This window comes from Acinonyx jubatus, chromosome C1 (genome assembly GCF_027475565.1).
Source record: "Acinonyx jubatus isolate Ajub_Pintada_27869175 chromosome C1, VMU_Ajub_asm_v1.0, whole genome shotgun sequence".
NCBI classification, from domain to species: Eukaryota; Metazoa; Chordata; class Mammalia; order Carnivora; family Felidae; genus Acinonyx; species Acinonyx jubatus.
In genome coordinates, this window is record NC_069381.1 from 86,552,028 (window position 1) to 86,573,388 (window position 21,361).

A 21,361-nucleotide genomic window follows, 5' to 3' on the forward strand; every position below is an offset into this window, starting at 1 on the left:
ATGATTACTTTCAATAAACTTAAAAAATTAAATAAGACATTGGGATGAAGATGAAGGAAAAATGTGTTCTTAGCCCTAATCTACCTAGTCAGAGTGAGAATTTTAACATAGCAATGCTTATGGATGAAATAAATGATGATTTAGACATTCTTTAATGTTTGTTTGTTTGTTTAGTTAGAGGAAGCAAATGGGAGAGGGGCAAAGAGAGTGGAAGAGAGAGAATCCCAAGCAGGCTCCAAACTGTCAGCTCAAAGCCTGACTCAGGGTTAGATGCCACAAACCGTGAGATCATGACCTGAGCAGAAATCCGGAGTTGGATGCCTAACTCACTGAGCCACCCAGGCGTCCCCTGGCATTCTTGAAACAGGTCACTGGCTCTGTGTACAGAGATAAATCTAAGGTCTGTCATATTAATGCATTTCTCTTTCCAGCATTCCAACGTAAAATAAAACAAGAATAGAATCAAAACAAAATAAAAACAAAAATAAAACAAAACAGGATGTAGAGTACATTTAAAAGGCGAAAGATTTATGCGATCTGAAGAGAAACCAGAGCATATGTAGAGTACATTTATAAAAAAAAAAAACATTTTGCATGATTAGTAATCATTTTAGCATTTTATCAGTCTTCTTTCTTAAAATATCCCCAAATGTAGTTACAACTGTACCTTGTAAATAACGCAGCCATTAAGAGAAAATCTAGTAGATGTAAGCAGCATGTAGCCAATAAACAAAGCCTTTGAGCATATATTTTGGTGTCTATATTTCTCTAGACTCATGGGTTATTCATCCTGTATGACTGTTTTATGATTAGCAAATTTCTCTCTCATGTAAGTTAACTTCCACTTAACAGTTGGAGAAGAAGCTTCAAAATACAGGGAGAAAACCTTCAGATGAAATGAATTAAAGCAAATAGTGTTTGTAAAAGTACTTATGGTAAAATGAGACTAAAAATAATAAGACCAGAAAGCAAAGGGCAGAAACTAGTAGCCCTGTGCTTATATAACAGGCAACTGATTAAATTATAATAACAAAATTTTGTAAGTAGGGAAAAGGAGAAGAAGCTGTATTTGGAATTACTTTACTTGACGTAACAGGGAAAAAAATAGATCCCTTCTATTTTTTAAAGTCATTAATTCTTTTTTTTAATTTTTAAAACTTTAAAATTTTATTTATTTATTTATTATTTGTTTTTGAGAGAGAGAGAGAGAGAGAGAGAGAGAGAGAGAGAGAGAGAGCGAACAGGAGAGGGCAGAGAGAGAGGGAAAGAATCTTAAGCAGGTTCCACTTCCACCGTGGGGCCCTATGTGGGGCTCAATCTGATGACCATGAGATCATGACCTGAGCCGAAATCAAGAGTTGGACATTTAATGGACTGAGTTTCCCAGGCACCCCTACATCCATTAATTCCTAAGACCAACAGGGTTTGTCTTGAGATACCACTTTTAATAGCAAGACAAATTAATATAAGGAGAATATATTGTAGATTTTATTTAGTAATTTAACTTTTTTTCAAGTTATTGGTTTGGAAATTTACACACACACACACATGTATATATACATATCAGCATACCTATATACATGTGTGTATGATGTGTATGTATATATACATGTTTCTTTCCCATTGACAGATAACAGCTTGCTGTTCCTCTTACTGATTTGTTCACAGGGTTTATTCCCACACTCTATCTACTCCTAGATTATCTCAATAACCCTCTGGACCACTATTGTTACTTATATGTTGATGAACTCCTCTGCAACAAACTCTTCCTCAATCTCTAATCTGTGTCAAACCCTATAACTCTCTCATAAGTGCTTACTGGGCATTTCTAATTGGACCTCACACTCTCTCCTCAACTTTATATTCTCAACATGGAGCTCACTAAATGAATACTCTCCTTTGATTTTCCTCCTGTGTTCTCTTATTACTAGCAGAGAGACTAGGTATCCCAGGCTTCCCTTCAGTCCTCAGACTCCGTCATTCATCCTACTGTGTCATCTTAGAACCTCTCTCAAATGCGGCTTCTTCTCTCTTGTGGAGGAGACCTGTTTTTATTCAAACTGTAGTCACCATTGTCCTTGACCACTCAGCTTTTCAGGTCAGGTTCACACACTCGTCCACTTTGGCTAGAGTCACCATCTCACTAAAGCAAATCTAATCAACTCATTATTAAGTACATATCGTGCAACATCCATTACCAACTTCTAAACAATCTGGATCTAGGCTGTCACTCTAGCTACCTCTCTGCTTTGAAAATATGTCTTAAAGTTTAGCCGTGCTGATTTTCTAACCTTTCCCTAAATAGCCCTATACCACATATTTGCATAGCCTGTTCCCTCTGTCTAGATTATAGATTACCCTTCTCCCAATTTCTGATCAGTAAATTTGACATGAAGATGTAAATGCAGTTGTGAACTTCAAAAAAAAAAAATTAGTCTTGCAAGTTTTTTTTTTTTTTTAGTAACTGTGAGAACAAGAACAGTACATGAAAAAACAATTGCAATAAATAATTAATGGTGAAAATCAATTGATTAAAAATCAATGTTTAATTGGGGAAATTCTGCAAACAATGTGGAAAGGGAGAGAGATGTTAGCACATCTGAGTGGGTGACGGATTTGGGAGGAGATGGGGGACAGCATAGTGTCGATGTCTGCTCATTTAAAACATTCAGAGTGTTTGCAAATATCTAATAAACGTGACACAAATAAACCATGTACAAGAAAATTTTATAGTTCACAATGGAGTGTGCTTGTTCAATATTGTCATCTAATAAGACTACACTTGCCATTTAATTTTAGAATTACAAGTTAAATTATGTTTTTCAAAGTTCCTGAAAACTGAGATCAATTTGCCACATTGCATCTGCGGTAAGACCCAAGAAAAATGTTCATTTGCATTCTGATAATCTGTAAGAGACTAAGTTAATCTTAGGATCACTGTGGGATTTGGCAGTGTGTTTTGGAGACAAATTTGGGTTGTTTCAGTATAATAGAAATTATTTCTTATTATTACCAATAGCCTTAAAAAGCTTTGAATTATAAAACGTCAGATGAAACTTCAAGTTTTTCTTACTCGAGACAAATCTCAATATAACAAAAGAATTTCTTCTTCAAAATAAGGTGACACATATACAGCAAAATATGGTTTCTCTAGATTCTGACTCTTTCTTGTACAATGCAATCCTTTGAATCCCCATCAGCACATAACAAGGTGAGAAAAAAAGGTTCCTGACCATAGTTTGATTCACTATTGCTCTTAAAAGTGGATTTGAAATCAGGAATACAATTTTCTAGAAGTAATTCTAACCTTTGTCTATAAGAAACTACTAGGTGAGAACATTCATCTTAGAATCACTACTTAATATGCTATTTGTCCTCTTTGCTTAAATTTAAATGTTATATATAATATAGTTCCTTTGGATAGAAACAGAGGTCTTGATTAAATTGAAGACAAAAGGAATTTTACAATAGCCGCTCTCTAGGTATCCCTTCCCCAAAAGACATTTTGAAAACATTCTAGAGTCACTCCCATGACATAGCTGCACAATGACTTAGTTAAAAATGACTGACTGCAAGATTGGAGAATACATTTGCAAATCAGGGTATGGATTCTTCATTAAAAGGTTTATTTTATGCTCCTCATGCAGATGTAATTCCCCAGAGGAAACCCAAACAATTTTACTCTTTGGTCTCACTAAATCATATTTGATTCTGCTTTTGAAATCTAAGACTTTGAAGTTTACAATCTGACTAAAATTAAGAAGTTGCTACACTAAGAATCGTTGGTTGGTGAGCAAAACTGGAATTGAGTTGCTGCTGATAGATTGTTTATCCTACGCAGAAAATCATCCTGTTTTCAGATTTGTTGCTGTGTGTGCACTCGATACAACTCCAAATATGTCTTCATGCTGGCTGCATGCCCTAAAATGACTTTGAATCACATCGTCAAAGCCGGTCTGTGCTGTGCTTTCCTTAAGAAATCTGGATAAAATTAATCAATGGTGCAATCCAAGCATTGATTCCAAGGAAATGTGCTAAGCTATGATAACTTCTGATTAGACTAACATCCCAGTGCAAAAGCCAGACACATGATTTTGTAACAGTGGCAGAATAAATAAACAAACCCACCAGCAGCCTCAAACTGTGCTTAAAGTGTCAGTTTCCCCTGTCCAAATCATTGCTATTCACAGAAGTTGTTCAGATATTTATTTAATGTTATATTCCTCATAATTTTAAAATAAAATTCAGATACATTTTTTTTCATTTACATTTTCCTACTTGAGGTGAGAAGATGCATTTGAGATAGTTTCAACCTAATTATAGCCTTATGGTTTCAACATCAGAAAATATTTCATCCCTTTGTTCTACACAGAAGAATGCATTATTTGCATGGTTAAGTATAATGTATTTCTGTTAGGGAGTGGAAGGGTGATAGGGTTGGATGGAATATATCTATAAACAAATACTTCTGTGAAAGGGTCAAGGTCAACAACCTTGCAGAGGTGTCCAAATGATAATGGGGTCTTCTCCCTAAACTCATCCCCAAAGTGCTACTATTGACAGTAAGGACAATCAAATCAAGTAACACCTCCATCCTTAAGTATATTCATTTGTAGCTGGATACAAATTTGGGTCTCTCTCTCTATATATATAAAATAAAATTTCAATGAAATTAATTTCTCCATTGCCCTTAACCTAGTAAAGGAGCTATTAATAATAAAGTAGCTTTCTGTGAGATGATGAGGAGCCAGGGATGGAAAATTTCAATCAAAAGAATAAGGTCACTTACAGTCTCTCCACGTTGTCCAGGGTGTCCTGGCAGGCCATCCTTCCCAGGTGGTCCCTGAAATCAGAAATATTAAACACCATATGTCACAAATATTTATTGAAGTGTTTTATAGTTTAAATGTATATGTTGGACAATTTTATCATCATATTTTCATTATATACATTTCGATGTTCTGTTGATTTTACATACAGTAGTATGTGTGTATATCTCTTTGGGGGTAATTCTATCTGTAACTGTGACCAAGAGAAAACTGTGTAATTCCAATATGAACATTTTACATTTAAATTATTTCATTAGCATCTGTTTTTTAAAAAAACATTCATATAGATTTTTAAAATTTTTACAAAAAGGTTAATTCTTCAGTACTTGACAAATGAACATTTTCCCCTCTTTTTGGTGCTCTGTAATTCAATTTCCTGTGCATCAATATTTGTACAATAGAAAGACAGTGTCCTCTAGTGGTTGTCTGAGCTTCTACCTGATAAGTATGAAAAGAAACACAAACTTCCAAATTACACTCTCTCAATTTCTTCAAGTAAAGGAAACAGGGTAAGGTTTGCTCAATTTTAGGTGTCATTGGGGCCAAATTTTCCCAGTTGGTTTTCTTAAATATCCTCCTGAACACATCATTTTTATTAAGCACTGGACAGCAAATCTACCATGTTATCACTTTCTCTAAGGGATGCTGTCTTGTGTCATGACCAAAGAAATAAATGAAGCAATTAACTAAGTACTTAAAGCAAACAACTCTGTGTGGTTCCTGTGTTTTAGATACTTAGTAGAAATAGATTGCTTCTTTAGTCTGCATTATGGATCCTTCACCCTACTCAGAAACCATTAAGTATTGGGGTCAGATTTCAAAACAGATTTAATAGGTATAGGCGGAAATATTCTCACCCTCTGGAGAAATGAAAGAAATGATCATTTTAATAACTTTTTAAAATTTTTTGACATTTATTTATTTTTAAGAGACACAGAGAGATAGAGCATGAGCAGGAGAGGGGCAGAGAGAGAGAGGGAGACACAGAATCCAAAGTAGGCTCCAGGCTCTGAGCTGTCAGCACAGACCCTGACATGGGGCTTGAACCCACAGACCGCAAGATCATGACCTGAGCCGGTCAGGCACTTAACCGACTGAGCCACCCAGGTGCCCCCATTTTAATAACTTTTTAAATGGTAACAGACATACCTCTCACTGTATGTTAATTATTTAAATAAATCTATCTTAAAAATAGATTATTTACAAAACTCTATTTTCAAATTGTCAATGCTTTTTAATGCTGAGTTAGAAAAAAGGTTTGTTTCAAACCATAAGAGACTCTTAAATACTGAGAACAAACTGAGGGTTGATGGGGGGGGGTGCTTAGGGAAGAGGGGAAAGTGGGTGATGGGCGTTGAGGAGGGCACCTGTTGGGATGAACACTGGGTGTTTATGGAAGCCAATTTGACAATAAATTATATTTAATATTAAAAAAATGAGATTCTTTTCACTGATGGCTTTGTTCCCCAGGAGTAAGACTTTTTTCTACATTGGCTGTAACACCTCAGGAGGAAGGCTTCCTGACGGTACCAGCTCTGTCCCTGATCTCATCTTTATTGACACACTGGTTGCCATGTGAATTAGCAGCTCTAGTTAATGACTGTTATTATGACATTTCACAAGATTATTGTTCGCTCAGTGATTTGCTCATGTCTTCCAGGATCACCTGAGTGATTCCAGTGCTATCCTCCGAAAAGACCAAAACTGGAATGCTTTTAACCAAGGCCCGAAAACATTTTCGGCCATCATTTAAACATTTCTTCTTTCAAAGCCATATATTACAGATCTAGGTCTTAGGCACTATGTGTACAGTAATCTAAGATTTAGCTTTGCCCTCCGTTTAAAGGTGAAACGCAGAAATAAGTAGTTAATTGCTAGTAGACTTCATGCAGGTTCAGTATTTCAAAACAGTAAATAAGGACACATTTTGTACTTTATTATTATTTTGATACATATAGGAATAAATGTGCTACCAATTGGGGGAACTAGTAAAAGTTTTAAATAAAGACACAGAGAGTGACCACTAAAGGATAATAAATATGTAGCAGGCTTTTCCCCCGCCCATACTAAAATGCCTCTCAAATTATGTGTTTGCCATCAACACAAGCCATTTATATGTTTTCTTACAAATCTGTAAGTATAAATGTTCACTATCTTATATTTGCTAGTTTGAGACATATAGATTATACTTTTATTGCAAAATATTATAACCTTTTAAAACTGTTAAATTTGATCTTAGATCAAAATGACATCACCTAGGGGTGACTGCAACACGATTTTTAATGGCTTTCCTACATATCCTGAGGGAACAGTGTTCTTTAAGTATATATTCCAAATATTAAGTGGTTAATTCTAAATAATCATAATGGCTCAATAGTCTATCCAATAAAAGAAAGTGGATTAACTACTCATGGCATTAATTTTAAAATCATAATTTTATTGGTCAAAAAATACTGCCCCTTTGATGTTGTTGAAGGGCAGTGGCAACAAATTTATCTAAATGAGGGTGTGCATATACAGCAAGGTAATCTGTGAAAAGACACTTACTAAATAAATGTTAAGGCTATTTTTTTTTACCTCCCATTGGCAAGGAGTTTTGATTTTTTGTCTTCTATAAATAGACTGTATCTTATAATAGTTATAAGTCTTAATCACCTCAAGTTAAAATTTTTCTTAAATGGGGTAACTATATGCTGACATTGGCATGAGGTTAACAGACTCTAAACATGAACATTTTAAGCACTCAATAAATAACATTTGTGAATGTATATCTATGTAAATTTATATATAAAAACATATGCACATTTTCTGATTACAATGAAGATGAACCAATTAATAGGCAGGAAAAGAAGCTTGGCTCTATCCCTCCACTCAATTTCTTCCTTCCATATCCAAGAGATGAAGGCATTTCTGTCCTAAAAATGTTATAAAACTGCATACCAGAGAAATAATAGGTACTTTTATTTCATGCTCTAATGTTTCACTTGACAGAGAAACAGTGTATAAAAATCATTTTGTTTAGCAGTGAAAGCAATGTTCCTGAATAGTGTCATGTCTCTCCAACTAGATGGCATGCTTCTCAAGTGTAGGCATTTATTACACTTTTAATGCTTCTTAGAGACAAAATGCATGCTTGATTAATGGCTCAAAACTTGTTGAAAGATACGTGAGAGAATGAACTGAAAAAGTCTGAGGAAAAATGGGTCAAATGGCTTTCTTTGACAATAAAATTACATTATATGAAGGAAACAATTCTTAGCAATCTGTGCAATCTGTGCAAATATAAACGGTATGATAACGTGGAAGTTATACATATCACTGGATTTTATGTTGCTAAACAATGATCTATGCATGCACATGGCTTCAAAATACTTATGAAAAACGTCTTATGTATGAAATCATTTCTTGGAACTGTATTTTCACTTCTCTACATGTGAAACGTTGCATGACAATATTACATTTGGAACGCAACTGAGATAGTGGGTAAACAACATTATATACAAGTAGTATCAATCTTACCCTGTATTTAATACTAGCTCTTTACATTAATCCTTTCATAATACTATAATACAGATAACAATCCTTTCTTGATGTGTTCACAGTAATAAAGCAAAACCGTTAGAATAATATTTCAAACAGTGTCTAAAATTATTGCAAAAAATAAGAGATTGCTTCAACATTTAATATTTACTTTAAGCCAGTATTTCGTCAGAGAACAAACTGAGGGTTGCTGGAGGGGTGTTGGATGGGGGGATAGACTGAATGGATGATGGGCATTACGGAGGGCACTTGTTGGGATGAGCACTGGATGTTATATGTAAGTGATGAATCACTAAATTCTAACCCTGAAACCATTATTCACTATATGTTAACTACCTTGGATTTAAATAAAATAAAAAAAAGTTGCTTTTAATGATAAATAATTCATTTTTAAACCTGTGAGCTAAAGTCAAATGTGAAAGTTATCAGTGGAAATAGAGGGTTATTCAAACTCAATAAGAAGTTGGAGACCATATGCATTTAGTTATAAATTATTTTCAACATGCTTGAAAGTATAATGTAACCAGATGCAACATTTATTTAAAATTTTAACATCTTAATTCAGAATTTTCCAAATTGTTCCTTTACACAAGACTACTATTGGACTATATTTGGTTAACTAATATTATTAGAAAATAGAGAACTGGAATATACAATTTTTTGAAATACTGGCATATATAAATAGTCTCACATTTCTTCATACAGGATGCATGCTGTGGTTTTGTCAAAAAGACTCAGTTCAAAATCAATTTAGAACATTCAGTCAAAAAATATATATCAGTGAGCCTCTAAATGAAAATATCCAGGATGTGAGTAAAACTACTAGTAATGATTTAGTTATTTGTATCATTATAATGAAAAAACATTTGGTTCTCAAATTATTAACTGAAAATTTAGCTATACTTTGTTTCCTGCTGAGTAAATCATATTCAAACTATGTTAGTTATATTTTCAGCCAAAATATTTTTGAGCTTTGTTACTTAAAATATGGCCTAGGAGCACAGTATTGGCATCACCTGGACCTTTGTTAGTAACTTCAAGACTCATGACTCACTCCAGGCCTACTGAATCAAATCTACATTTTTTTTTAATGTTTATTTATTTTTGAGAGAGAGAGAGAAAGAGCATGAGCAGGGAAGGAGCAGAGACAGAGAGAGGGAGACACAGAATCTGAAGCAGGCTCCAGGCTCTGAGCTATCAGCGCAGAGTCCAATGCAAGGCTCGAATCCATTAGCTGTGACATCATGACCTGAGCTGAAGTCAGATGATTAACCGACTAAGCCACCCAGATGCCCCCAAATCTACATTTTTACCAAGATGCCAAAATAATTTGTATGCACATTAAAGTTTAGACAGCATTGTCAAATGTAGACTAGAAGAGTGGCTCACAAACTTTAGCATGCATCAGAACTATCTGGAGAATTTGTTAAACAGGCTGGGCCCCTCTCTTAGAGTTCTGAGTTAGCTGAGTGATGTAGGGAGAAGACTGTATGTCTAACAAACCCCAGGTAGTACTGATGTTCTGGTCCAAGGAACACACTTTGAGAACAACTTCCTTAGACATGTGGGTGCTATGGCCTGTAAGTTCGTATTGAAATTCATATTGAAATGCCTAATTCATGATGTTGAAATCCTAACCCTCAGAGGCAATGTTAGTAAGTTGGGCCATGGGTAGGTGTTTAAGTCATGAAGGTAGACCCCTCATAAATGAGATCAGTGACTTAAGAAAGAGACTCCAAGAGCTTCCTAGCCCCTTCTGCCCTGTTACCTGAAAGAGGGCCCCCACTTGACCATGCTGGCTCCCTGAGCTAGAACTTCTGGCATCTAGAACTGTGCGAAATAAACTTCTGTTGTTTATAAGCTATCTAGTTTCTGTGGGTAAACAACATTGTGTGCTTTGTTTGTTTGCTTGTTTGTTTGTTTTTTGTTATAGCAGCCAGAATGGACTAAACCAGTGATTAAGTTGATTCTAATTCTCATAAATAAACTGAGTAGGTTACTAAGAAAAGAAAAATAAAACAACTGAGCAATGAGCATGTCTGATATTCCCATATACATTTAAGTGTGGAAATAAAGGATTTCCATTAACTTTGTGAAGATACTTGAATGAGCAAATTTTATAAAAGGGATATAATTCAGAAAGGATTATCATTATTTTTTTTTAAAGCACGGATTATAGACAAAAATAATAAATACAAATAAACAAATTACAATGAAATGTAAGTAATGTCAGAATGCCAGAGAATGTTTAGGAAGTGATATTTTGAAGGATACATTGGATGATGGAAGACAAAAGAGAAGTTCTGATGTAACAAATATTTAAGATTCAGTAACGATTTTTAATGCCATCAGTAATATGCACTGTAGTGGAGGAGTATTTGAGAGAATAACATCCAGGTTGTTCATGTCTTTGATGTACTTTGCAAGAATCTTTATGAAGATCTATTTGGGTTATATCAGAAACATTCAATAAACGTCATAAATTGAAAAATGTACATTCTTTGACGTCACCAATTGCAATTTATTTTTATTAGAATTTTCATCAATATTTGCATCTAAAAATTACTTAAAATATAAACTGTGACTCTTGAAAATTTGAAAACATTATCAAATGAAGAAATAAAGAAAAACTATGGTACTTACAGGAGGACCTTTAGGTCCAGGGAATCCAACTGGACCCTGAGGTCCTTGAGGGCCCTGAAAATAAAAAGCAGTGCAGAAATTTAAGAATATGCTTTAAAAGATACATCTTTATACTTTACAGTTTATTTCTACAGATGAAACACAATATAGCATACAGCTTCGTCATCATCATGACAGAACTACAGTAATGTAACAAGATAATGTAAGCTAATCTAAAAGTTAAATGCATGATTTTTCACCTTATTCAGTACTCAAAACCACACACCAATTGCCTTAAATCATGAGCACTGTAAATATTTAGAATTCATAATAAAGTGAGCAGAACATAGATGTATCAAGAAGCTCCATACTTTTAACATTAGTTGGAAACATCCTTGGGACAGAATAATTCAATTCCCTAGCCACCCCCAAAAAATTATTTTTAAAATTGACTCTATAAATGTTCTGATTCCAGTCATACAAAAGTAAAGGAAAAAATAAGTGACTAATTCAGAAAGACCTTTAACTAATTTCTATATTTAAAATGTATTTTGGAAGATGCCAATATCTCATTTTACTCATATATAAAATTCTTTTGTAGATCAGAGAAAAAACGCTTTATTGTATTATTTTTCTCATTAACATTCAATCTAAAAATACATTTATAATATTGTTTTAACTTAATCTTTAATCAACATTATTATTCAATACTTATATTAATATAAATTTAAAATGCAGTAAATAGACCCTATTATAGTGACAGCAAAATAATTGGTGAAGATAATCCTTTATGTTCCCAGAACATAATAATTATGTTTCCAAAAGAAATATATATATATAATGGAACATAATATAAATAGGATTTCTTAAATAACTCAACTAGAATAGGATTTATTTATATTTAAATAAAAAATGAAGTTTGCTAAAATTGGTCTTTACTCTTTTCAGTTTATCAGTTTAGCCTTTCCAAGGGAAATTTCGTTATCATTTTTAAGCCAATGCTAGTTCATAAATCAGCACAAATTATTGCTATTACCAGCATCTTATCTTAAAATCAAAAAGAAACTTCAAAGTTCAATATGTCATTAAATAAATAGATATCACAGTGTAATTACCAAAAACACTGGGCAACCTTTGGGACTTACAAATTTTGGTACTCTCATTGAAGTATGAAACTATCATTCTTAAATATATATCATAATAACTTAATATTATAAACAAAGTTTCATTTTAAATATAAAATACTAGGGGGTTCTGGGGTAGCTCCGTCGGCTAAGCATCCGACTTCGGGTCAGGTCATGATCTCACAGTTTGTGAGCACCACATCGGGCTCTGTGCTGACAGGTCAGAGCCTGAAGCCTGCTTCAGATTCTGTGTCTGTCTGTCTGTCTGTCTGTCTGTCTCTCTCTCTCTCTCATTGCTCCTTCCCTGCTTATGCTCTGTCTCTGTCTGTCTCTCAAAATTAAACATTTAAAACAATTTTAAATATAAAATTTTTTTAAATATTATTTTTTAGGCTATGTAGCAAGCTCTATTTTTCTAATTCCTTAATATGTAGTTTCTTTGCCTTCTAAATTTCTGCTCCTTTTCAACCAAAATTTGATTTTGGATTTAAATTTCTTTAAGGAAAAAAAAATTCAAAAATCACTTCTCTACAGAATACATAGAAGAAAAAGTGGACCTGTATAAAATTCCACAAGAAAGTGTTGACATAGTCCTTCCATATTAATGAAAATAGTTTCCAGGTGATGTGGAAAATACATACTCAGTGTAAAGACAGTGTTGGAACCCAGTAAGTGTTGCCAGATAAAAACCAAGTACCTAGTGAAGTTTGAATTTGAGATAAATAATGAATAATAATATTCCCCAATATTGCAAAGGACATACTTATACCACAAACTATTCTGTTGTTCATGTAAAAATTCAAATTTAATTGGGTGCCTTAAGTCTTTTTATTTTATTTCATTTTTTATTGTTGTTGCTTTTTGGCTTTTGCTAAATCTGGTAATCTTAGAACAACTAAAAGCTGTCTTAACTAAGTCTTTAATAATAGGCATCCATGATCCGCAAATCATGAGTATGAGGAATTATTATATTTAAGCTGCAGAGTATCCTAATTAGTAAATATATAATAGTATATATTTAAAATATCCTACAACATGTACATAATATGTACATATAATACTATATATATATATATATTTATAGGCAAATATATTGTTAAAGAAGTCCATTGAAATGGGCAAAGATAGGTATTTCCATTTCTAGTTCAATAGTACTATAAAACTCTCCCCCTAAACTTCCCAAGTTATCTATTTTAAAGAAAATATTTGGTAATATCATTTCTATCATTCTTCAACTATGCCTAAGACATAACCAAATAGTTTATGATACATAAAATTCTTTGGAGAAAATGAGGATATGTTAGGGAGAAAAGGTTTCATCAACTATGCAGAATATAGGAAGTATGTCTTGTATATTTAAAATGTATGAATGCTATTTAAAAATGGTTTCCAGCTTACTTAATTTTTTTTTATAATAACCTCTACTTTAAGCTTCAAAATACACTTTCCTTACTCTCAAAGTATTTTTACAATTACGAGTAATCATGCTATTAGGTCACACTGTTATGTTCCAAAATTGTGAATATATATGGTTGATCATGACATTTTGGAATGCAGAAACAAAATATGAAAGAAAAATAGTTTATGCTTTAAAAACAAAACTCCTAGTTTTGCTATACTTTGTCAAGTGGTTCTATTCCATTTAATGATTTAGCCATTTTAATTAAATTGCATCCTCTTATTAAGATTATTTTGACCATCACATTTTTAAAATGTGTATGTTATTTATGATTTTAAAATGTACAGGATGGACTTAATTTGGGAATAGTTCATCAATAGTGAGATATATTTAGCAAGAAAGTTTACTTTAATTAAATATGAACCAAAGCTTTGAAACAACTATAATTAAATGTTTATTCTTAAGTCTTATCTACTGACATTTCTGTCACAAATAGAAACTTCATTCCAAAAAATTACTTATTCTCAGTTTTAAGTTACATATCATGGGGTATTTCAGTTTTCTCTTTGTGAAACATCTATTATAAATTTCAAATAATAATATACAAAAATATATTACTATAACTGCATAATACTAAACATTGTTATAGAATATTCAGAAAGGAGTCTAATTTCTTTAACAGTAATACAGATTGAATATTTAAAATTCAAGAAGATCACTTTCAAAAACTCTGGCTACAAAAATGCTTTATTTTGCCAAAAGAAAACAAATAAAGGGCATGCTTACTCATGTATATTTAGCTTTATTTTATAGCAATTGAAAATCAATTTACTAAATAGTTTTTCTATTTACTGGAATAGATGTTTTATCTTGATTTGAATGTATATTGATTCTGACTTAATGGCTACTGGGAGCTTGCCTTTTACCAGCATAATGTTGCTTCCAGCTCTATGGACAAATTGAATATCAACAGGGAACACAGGAGGACTGAAGGAGAAGGCATAGGTGTCATATGGATATTCAAAAAAATTTTATTTGGCTTGAGTTTGAGAGACATCATAGGGCAATTATGCACATTAATTCTCTCATTTCTATAACAAAATTGGTAGCACATAAGTGATTAAGACTTTTTAAGAAGTAAATTAAAAAATAAGAACTTTTAAATTCTGAATAGATTTTGCAAATTTCTGTGTACATGTATGTGCAGACACATGTACTTTTTCCCAGAAATTTAAATACTTGCAAAATATTAATATTTATTTTATGTTACTGTATCCTGTATCATACGTACTCTTTCACCAGGAGGGCCAGGAGGGCCATCACCACCTGAAGTACCCTATCAAAAATAAAAAAAGAAAAGAGAAAAAAAGAAAAATCAGTTTTGATTCCTTCTGATAGCATTTGTCCTCTGGAAGAGGAACTTACAGCAAACGCAAATAGAATACTTCTTTTTTTTTTTTAATATAATTTATTGTCAAGTTAGCTAACACACTGTAGAGTACACAGCGTGCTTTTGGCTTTGGGAGTAGATTCCCATGATTTATCGCTTACAACACCCAGTGCTCATCCCAACAGGTGCCTCCTCAATGCCCATCACCCATTTTCCCCTCTTCCCTGCCCCTCACATCATTCCTCAGTTTGTTCTCTGTATTTAAGAGTCTCTTATGGTTTGCCTCCCTCTCTCTTTGTAACTATTTTTTTCCCTTCCCTTCCCCCATGGTCTTCTGCTAACTTTCTCAAATTCCACACATGAGTGAGAACATATGATAACTGTCTTTCTCTGACTGACTTACTTCACTTAGCATAATACCCTCCAGTTCTATCCATGATAGAACAAGTACTTCTAATACCTTTGGACCAGGTTTCCCCGTGGGACCTCTCGCACCTCTTGAACCTCGAGGACCCTGCATACGAGAGCAAAAGATGAAACCGATCGAGTGTCAGGCACACCTCAAAGCACAGAATCTGTTTTTATTTTTGAAGAAACTTATCTTGAAACATTAAATCAAAATGAAAATTATTATTTTAAATAAAGCCACTCACTGTTGGGCCACGTTGACCCCGAGGTCCTGGTTTGCCAGCTACACCCTGCCAAAGATAGTTCAAACAGTTTCAGTAGGCAGCATATCACAGCGAATCATAAGTCAGGTGCTGAAAGACAGGTACTCATGCAAGAACATTTGTATGAGATAGTCCAGGACAATAGACTTCTATACCATACCCGTGCACCTTTCTCTCCATTGGCACCTGGAAACCCAGGAAATCCAGTGGAACCCTACAAAAATAAAAATAATAAACAATGAGTATGGTAACTAACGTTTTTAGACACAAGCTACAGGCCTTTAGGAAAATGAACTTACAGTAACATCTGAAATCCTGGAAGCAGTGAAAGCATGAATTGATAAAATACATTTTAGTTTTTCACTTTAAAATAATGAACCAAGTATCATTTCTCATATTAGAAAATAGCAATTAGAGAACACTATATAAAATAATTTTGACTTACAATTCTACACACTTGCTTCAACTTGGAAGAAAAATCTTATTTTTCATGAGCCTGAATAAATATTAAAATAAGAATTTTATAAAAATTTTCCTAAATTAACATTGTTGTATTTATATATTTGAAACCTTTAATTTAATATTTTTACACCTTTCGAATTGAATCAAATCATAAAGGCTAAAAATCTTCTTCCATCTTTCTGCTTGATGTTTGAATGTGGTTAAACCTAGCTGAGAGTTTAAGTCCGGCAGTCCAGCATTAAAGTCCTGTTTTTGGAATTCCAAAGGCATAAATTCATAACTTATGTTTATCATACATTCACCTAAGTTGGGTACATTAGTTATCCTCTCCAAGCATAGTTTTTCTGCCAAATGAGGACACTCACCCACATCTTATAGGTACTTTGACTTTGTGGGCGATTAGAATAAAGGAAGGCAAGGTATACAATTGATAATAACAATAAGTATTGGTTGTTTAAAGGTGTAATAGGCACAGTGAAAGCTTCATACTTCATCCACAGACAGTCACATTTTACAGATGGAATATAATATAGTCCCCCATTTCATCTTGTGCATATTCCAGATTTTTATCTGTTTACAGATTCCTTTGAACATGACTGTGACTGGTTTGCTTTATCGTATCATGAAACAGAACAGATTAAAGTTCAGATCTTTTCTCCTCAATGTGCTAACTATGAGACTTTGGAAAGTGTGTGCTTCCAAATACTCACTTTTCCTATTCAGACCACTTTATGAATTAAATGCAATAATGTATAAAATATCCAGCAGAGTAGTAGACATTCAGATTTTACATACTTTCCCATGTGTTAAGGGAGATATAACAAAACCTTCCTTTGACTTGAATATATTTCTTGCTTTTCTTTCCATTCATTTGGATTAAATTACCCCTAAAATAATATTTATCTAAGTGATAAGTGTCCCCTCCATTTCATGATAATTCAGAGTAATTCCTAATAATGTGGATTGTCAAATCCCACTGCAGATTTCTCTCTCTAGCAGAAGGACCCAGGAATCTGCATCTTTAACAATTCCTCCAGGTGATGTATATAATAGATATCAATGTATATTTCCTCCAGGAGAAAGTTGTATGTGAAGCCTTATGGGAGCTGATGGCCAAAACAATTATCCATTGTATGCACTGCTGAGCTTCTTTTTATGACCCATTTCCCAATATATTCTAATTCATATCTATAGAGGTTACTATGTGATTCACCTGAGGACAATTGTTAGGACATGTAATATTCACATAATGGGGAAATAATGTCTGCAAATTATGTTTTTTGAAGGGCTTTCAAAGCCTTTTTCTCTATGCAGAATGAGAAGTTAGATCTGGTAGAGGATTACTATGGGACTACTCTAGGAATTTGACAAGTGAGTAGAATCCAATATGGAAATAACCTACTCTACCAGATTTTATCTGTGAACAAATATTCATTTCTGTCTTGAATAGAATAGATAACTAATCACATTTGTAGAGACTCCATTCAAACAAATTGCTCTATGCATCAATTTTATTGTTATAAAATTTATTTTCTTATGTAAGTTTCTGCTCTAGGCAATTTATGAGAAAAAAACAAAAATGCCCAATCCATCAACTAAATAGTTTGTAATATAAAGGCATATTCTTCTTTTCTCACATAAGGAGTTATCACCAAAATATAAAATTTCCATGATAGGTTTTTACTTTATTTTATTTTTAATGTTTATTCATTTTTGAGAGAGAGAGAGAAAGAGAGAGAGCGAGAGCTAGCAGGGGAGAGGCAGAGAGAGAGAGAGAGAGAGAGAGAGACAGAATCTGAAGCAGGCTCCAGGCTCTGAGCTGTCAGCACAGAGCCCAGTGAGGGGCTTGAACTCATTAACTGTGAGATCATGACCTGAGCTGAAGTAGGACGCTTAACCAAGTGGGCCACACAGGCACCTCAGGAATTATAGGTTTTTAAATGGAAAAAACAAACAGCAAATGAAAGGCTGAAAAGTCAAAGATTAATGGTTAAATTGGCTCACCAATTGTGAAACTTACAAAATTATTTGAATGCTGTTTTAAATATAAAGAATCCTACATTAAAACAGATTTACTTTTTGAAGTAGTGATCTATCTTTTTATAGTACCAATGATGGTGCAACTTTCAAATACCCATTGTGATTTACAATGCTAGTAAGATATTAAATAAATTATATTGTCTAACTATAGTCCTTAAACTGCTTAAGAGATTAGCAGTTGAATTTCACTTTTAGTGCAATATAGATTTAAATATATTCAAAATTCATTAGATTCCACATAGGAAAAAAAAATGTGAAGATATCTTTGATCTTTGATGAGACCATTATTTTTTGTTTTAGAACTAAGAAACGTTAATCATTTTTGATCATAAAAACAGTTATTGTGAAGAACAGTAATATGAAAAAATAAAAACCAAGGTTTCAGACATTTTGGTTAAGGAGTAAAGAAGAAAAATGTTTGATTTCTCTAGGAAGAAACATTTCTCTCCAGTCACTCTGGTGCATTTTGTTAATAAAAATAACTCAAAGAATATTGAACAGAGTATTGTCATAGGAAAAACAGAAGGAAATAAGAATGTCAAATAAAAGAATATTGTGCTAAGCCTTCAAGTAATATGATAGTTTTCTGTTTTTAAATCAAAATAGCACAATTGCAATTCAATTTCCTAATTATATCAAGAACTCATCAAGCAATCTAATGATAGCTTAAAGTTGTGGGATATGCAGTGAATGTTGTGTTTTTTTTTTCACTCATAATACTTGTGAAAATGCTTGACATTTGAAAGGAAGGTAGCTAAGAGACGGGGCAGTGTATTAGAGACAATATCTAAAAGGTAAAACTTACTAATAAGCATTCTAAATGTAGCTAGAAACCTTTAAATGATACATGTGTTATTTTTAAGTCACAGATGAAAAGCTCAAAGCATTATGTTTACCTCTTACTATACAAGGGATTCCACATTTTCTAGAAACTCAATGAAAATTTATAAGACAAAACCACATAGCAAGCCTAATACACTGTCATCACAGGACAATGAGTGAACATAAGTACATGCAGTTCACATTTGTCAAGAGGAAGGACATTCTGGTTTCCCAATGATTATCTGGGGAACTTATTAATAAATATGTTTGGAGATTATTATATAAACAGGATTTATCTTTATATACGATTCCTGTCAAGCCTGAATGGGTCAAACAGAGACAGATTGAAAGGTAGATGGATAGATAGATAGTCTGTCTCATGGGCATATAAGTATTTTAATAGTAGAAACCAAAATGTATGTATTAATTTATTTAACCACTTTAATTAACTAGTCAATGCAAGAAGTGCAGCCTTGACAAAGTTTTAAGATTAGCTTGAGGAAAATTAGCACACCAGGGTAAACATCTATTTTTAAAACCATCTATTTTTATGCTTAAAATATGTATATTTCAAATAGTTAAAATAAACTTTTAGTTCTGTAGTGGATCAGATGGTGGCCCCAAATCCATATATCTGATATTCAAATCTCTGGAACATGTGAATGTTGCCTTATTTGGAAAAAGAGGTCTTTGTAAGTGTAGGTTAAGTTAAGGATCTTGAAATGAGATCATGTGGTCCCTAAATGCAAAGACAAGTGTCTTTATAAGAGACAGAAGAGATGACAGAGAGAAAAAAAAGGCCATGTGGAGATGGCAGAGCTATGCAGAGACAAACCACGGACTGCCCTGGTTTACTAGAAGCTGGAAGAGACAAGGAGAGACTCTAGCCTAGAGCTTTTGGAGGGACTGGGGCCCTGCTGACACCTTGATTTTATTAGGCTTCTGGTCTCCAGAACCATAACAGAGTAAATCTTTGTTGTTTTAAGTCACCAAGTTTGTAGAAATTTGTTACAGTAGCCCTAGGAAACAAATACTGGGGAAAGGAGGGAAGAGAAAGATGATGAAAGATGTATTGTAATTTTTTTTAAAGGCAGCAAGTGGAAATTCAAACCCTTAGGGTACTAGAAATGAAATAAAAAACTGTTATCCATCATTTATCATCCCCTTTATAACTTCTAGATATAGTAGTGTGTCACTCTGGAATAGTCCTGATTCCAATTACAAGGAAGTAGCTGACAATGTCTTCCTTTTATGACACTGTCTGCTAAAATACTCCAGTCCATAATCACCTAGGCTCCCGGAGCTCCTTGTGTATCAGGCACTCACAAACCTGATGTCTTTCCCTTGTGAAATTATATTTTAAGGATTTATCATCTCTGTGTTACAAACCATTATGTATGATTAATTTCTACAAAATGTTGATAAACTATAAACATCAAGCTAATTGTTTTACCTTTGGACCTTGTCTTCCTGGATATCCTGGTAATCCTGGAACACCAAGTTTCCCCTAAAGTTAAAAAAAATAATAATAAAGATTCTAAGTTGAATTAAGTTTAAATGATGATTTTAGCCATTTTTCTAGAAGTTAGAACCACATATTTGTACAGTCAAAGGGAAGATTTACAAGTTTTCACCATACTTTACTTACATTACATTTCTTCATTTGCATAGGGAAAAATTGTTTTGGACATATTTCTAATGCTATAACGTTCTCTAACTTAACACCTGTCTAAGTGACAGTGCCTTCTTTGGGGGCAGGACCCTGAGCTAAAAAGAATTCTAGGACTCTCTCTGAACTCTTAAGCATGACTAAAGAAAATGCCTAACCTTTACAACATTAAAATTATTTAAAGTTAGTTGATGTAGTTAGAACTGCATTTAGATTTTATCATTTCAGCTGGAGTTAATCCTTTTTATAAAATGATTTCATTTCTCATGTAAATACAAAGTAAGCAATCCTGAGTTATTTAAGTATTTCTCCCTGAGCAGTTTAAAGAACTATACAAGAAATTCTGACCTAATTTTGGGGCCAAGCTGCTTCTTCTTTTCAAACATCTGGAAAATCTGGGTTAATCAACACATCAAATGTTGAGAACTATAGCTAAGTAATGATGATTTTTGTGGAGTGTTAATTCCTGCAGGTGGGACCTTAAATGTGCAACAATTTTGTTCCAGTGTAATGAGATTACTTCTCAAAAAGTGCTAAAACAGTAAATTGAAGCAAAGTCCAAAGATGTGTAACAAATACCAAGAGGTTTAAAATGCTACACTAGCAAAATTTCACCCTGAACAAAGCATTAACTTAAAAATACAGGTAATGAGAAAATTAAACTAAATTTCTGAATAAAATGTTTGTGGAATTTTACTGTGGCTATTTTCCTTAAGATTTTATAAAAGCACACTCCATATATATATAATATTATTTATCAAAGTCTTAAAACATTGGGAAGCACATAGCATCA

General features: G+C 33.2%; 1 protein-coding gene across 5 annotated transcripts in view; it reads right to left on the reverse strand.

Moving 5' to 3' along the window:
- COL11A1 (collagen type XI alpha 1 chain) overlaps window positions 1-21,361 on the reverse strand; it is a 215,235-nt gene that overhangs the window by 70,340 nt on the left and 123,534 nt on the right. For all 5 annotated transcript variants that reach the window (XM_027058472.2, XM_053214541.1, XM_027058475.2 and 2 more), the window contains 7 exons: window positions 20,353-20,406; window positions 15,736-15,789; window positions 15,558-15,602; window positions 15,365-15,418; window positions 14,806-14,850; window positions 11,013-11,066; window positions 4,790-4,843 (listed from right to left, as the gene is read on the reverse strand). In XM_027058472.2, coding sequence (XP_026914273.1) covers window positions 4,790-4,843; window positions 11,013-11,066; window positions 14,806-14,850; window positions 15,365-15,418; window positions 15,558-15,602; window positions 15,736-15,789; window positions 20,353-20,406 — 360 coding nt within the window. The remainder of the gene's footprint in view (window positions 1-4,789; window positions 4,844-11,012; window positions 11,067-14,805; window positions 14,851-15,364; window positions 15,419-15,557; window positions 15,603-15,735; window positions 15,790-20,352; window positions 20,407-21,361) is intronic.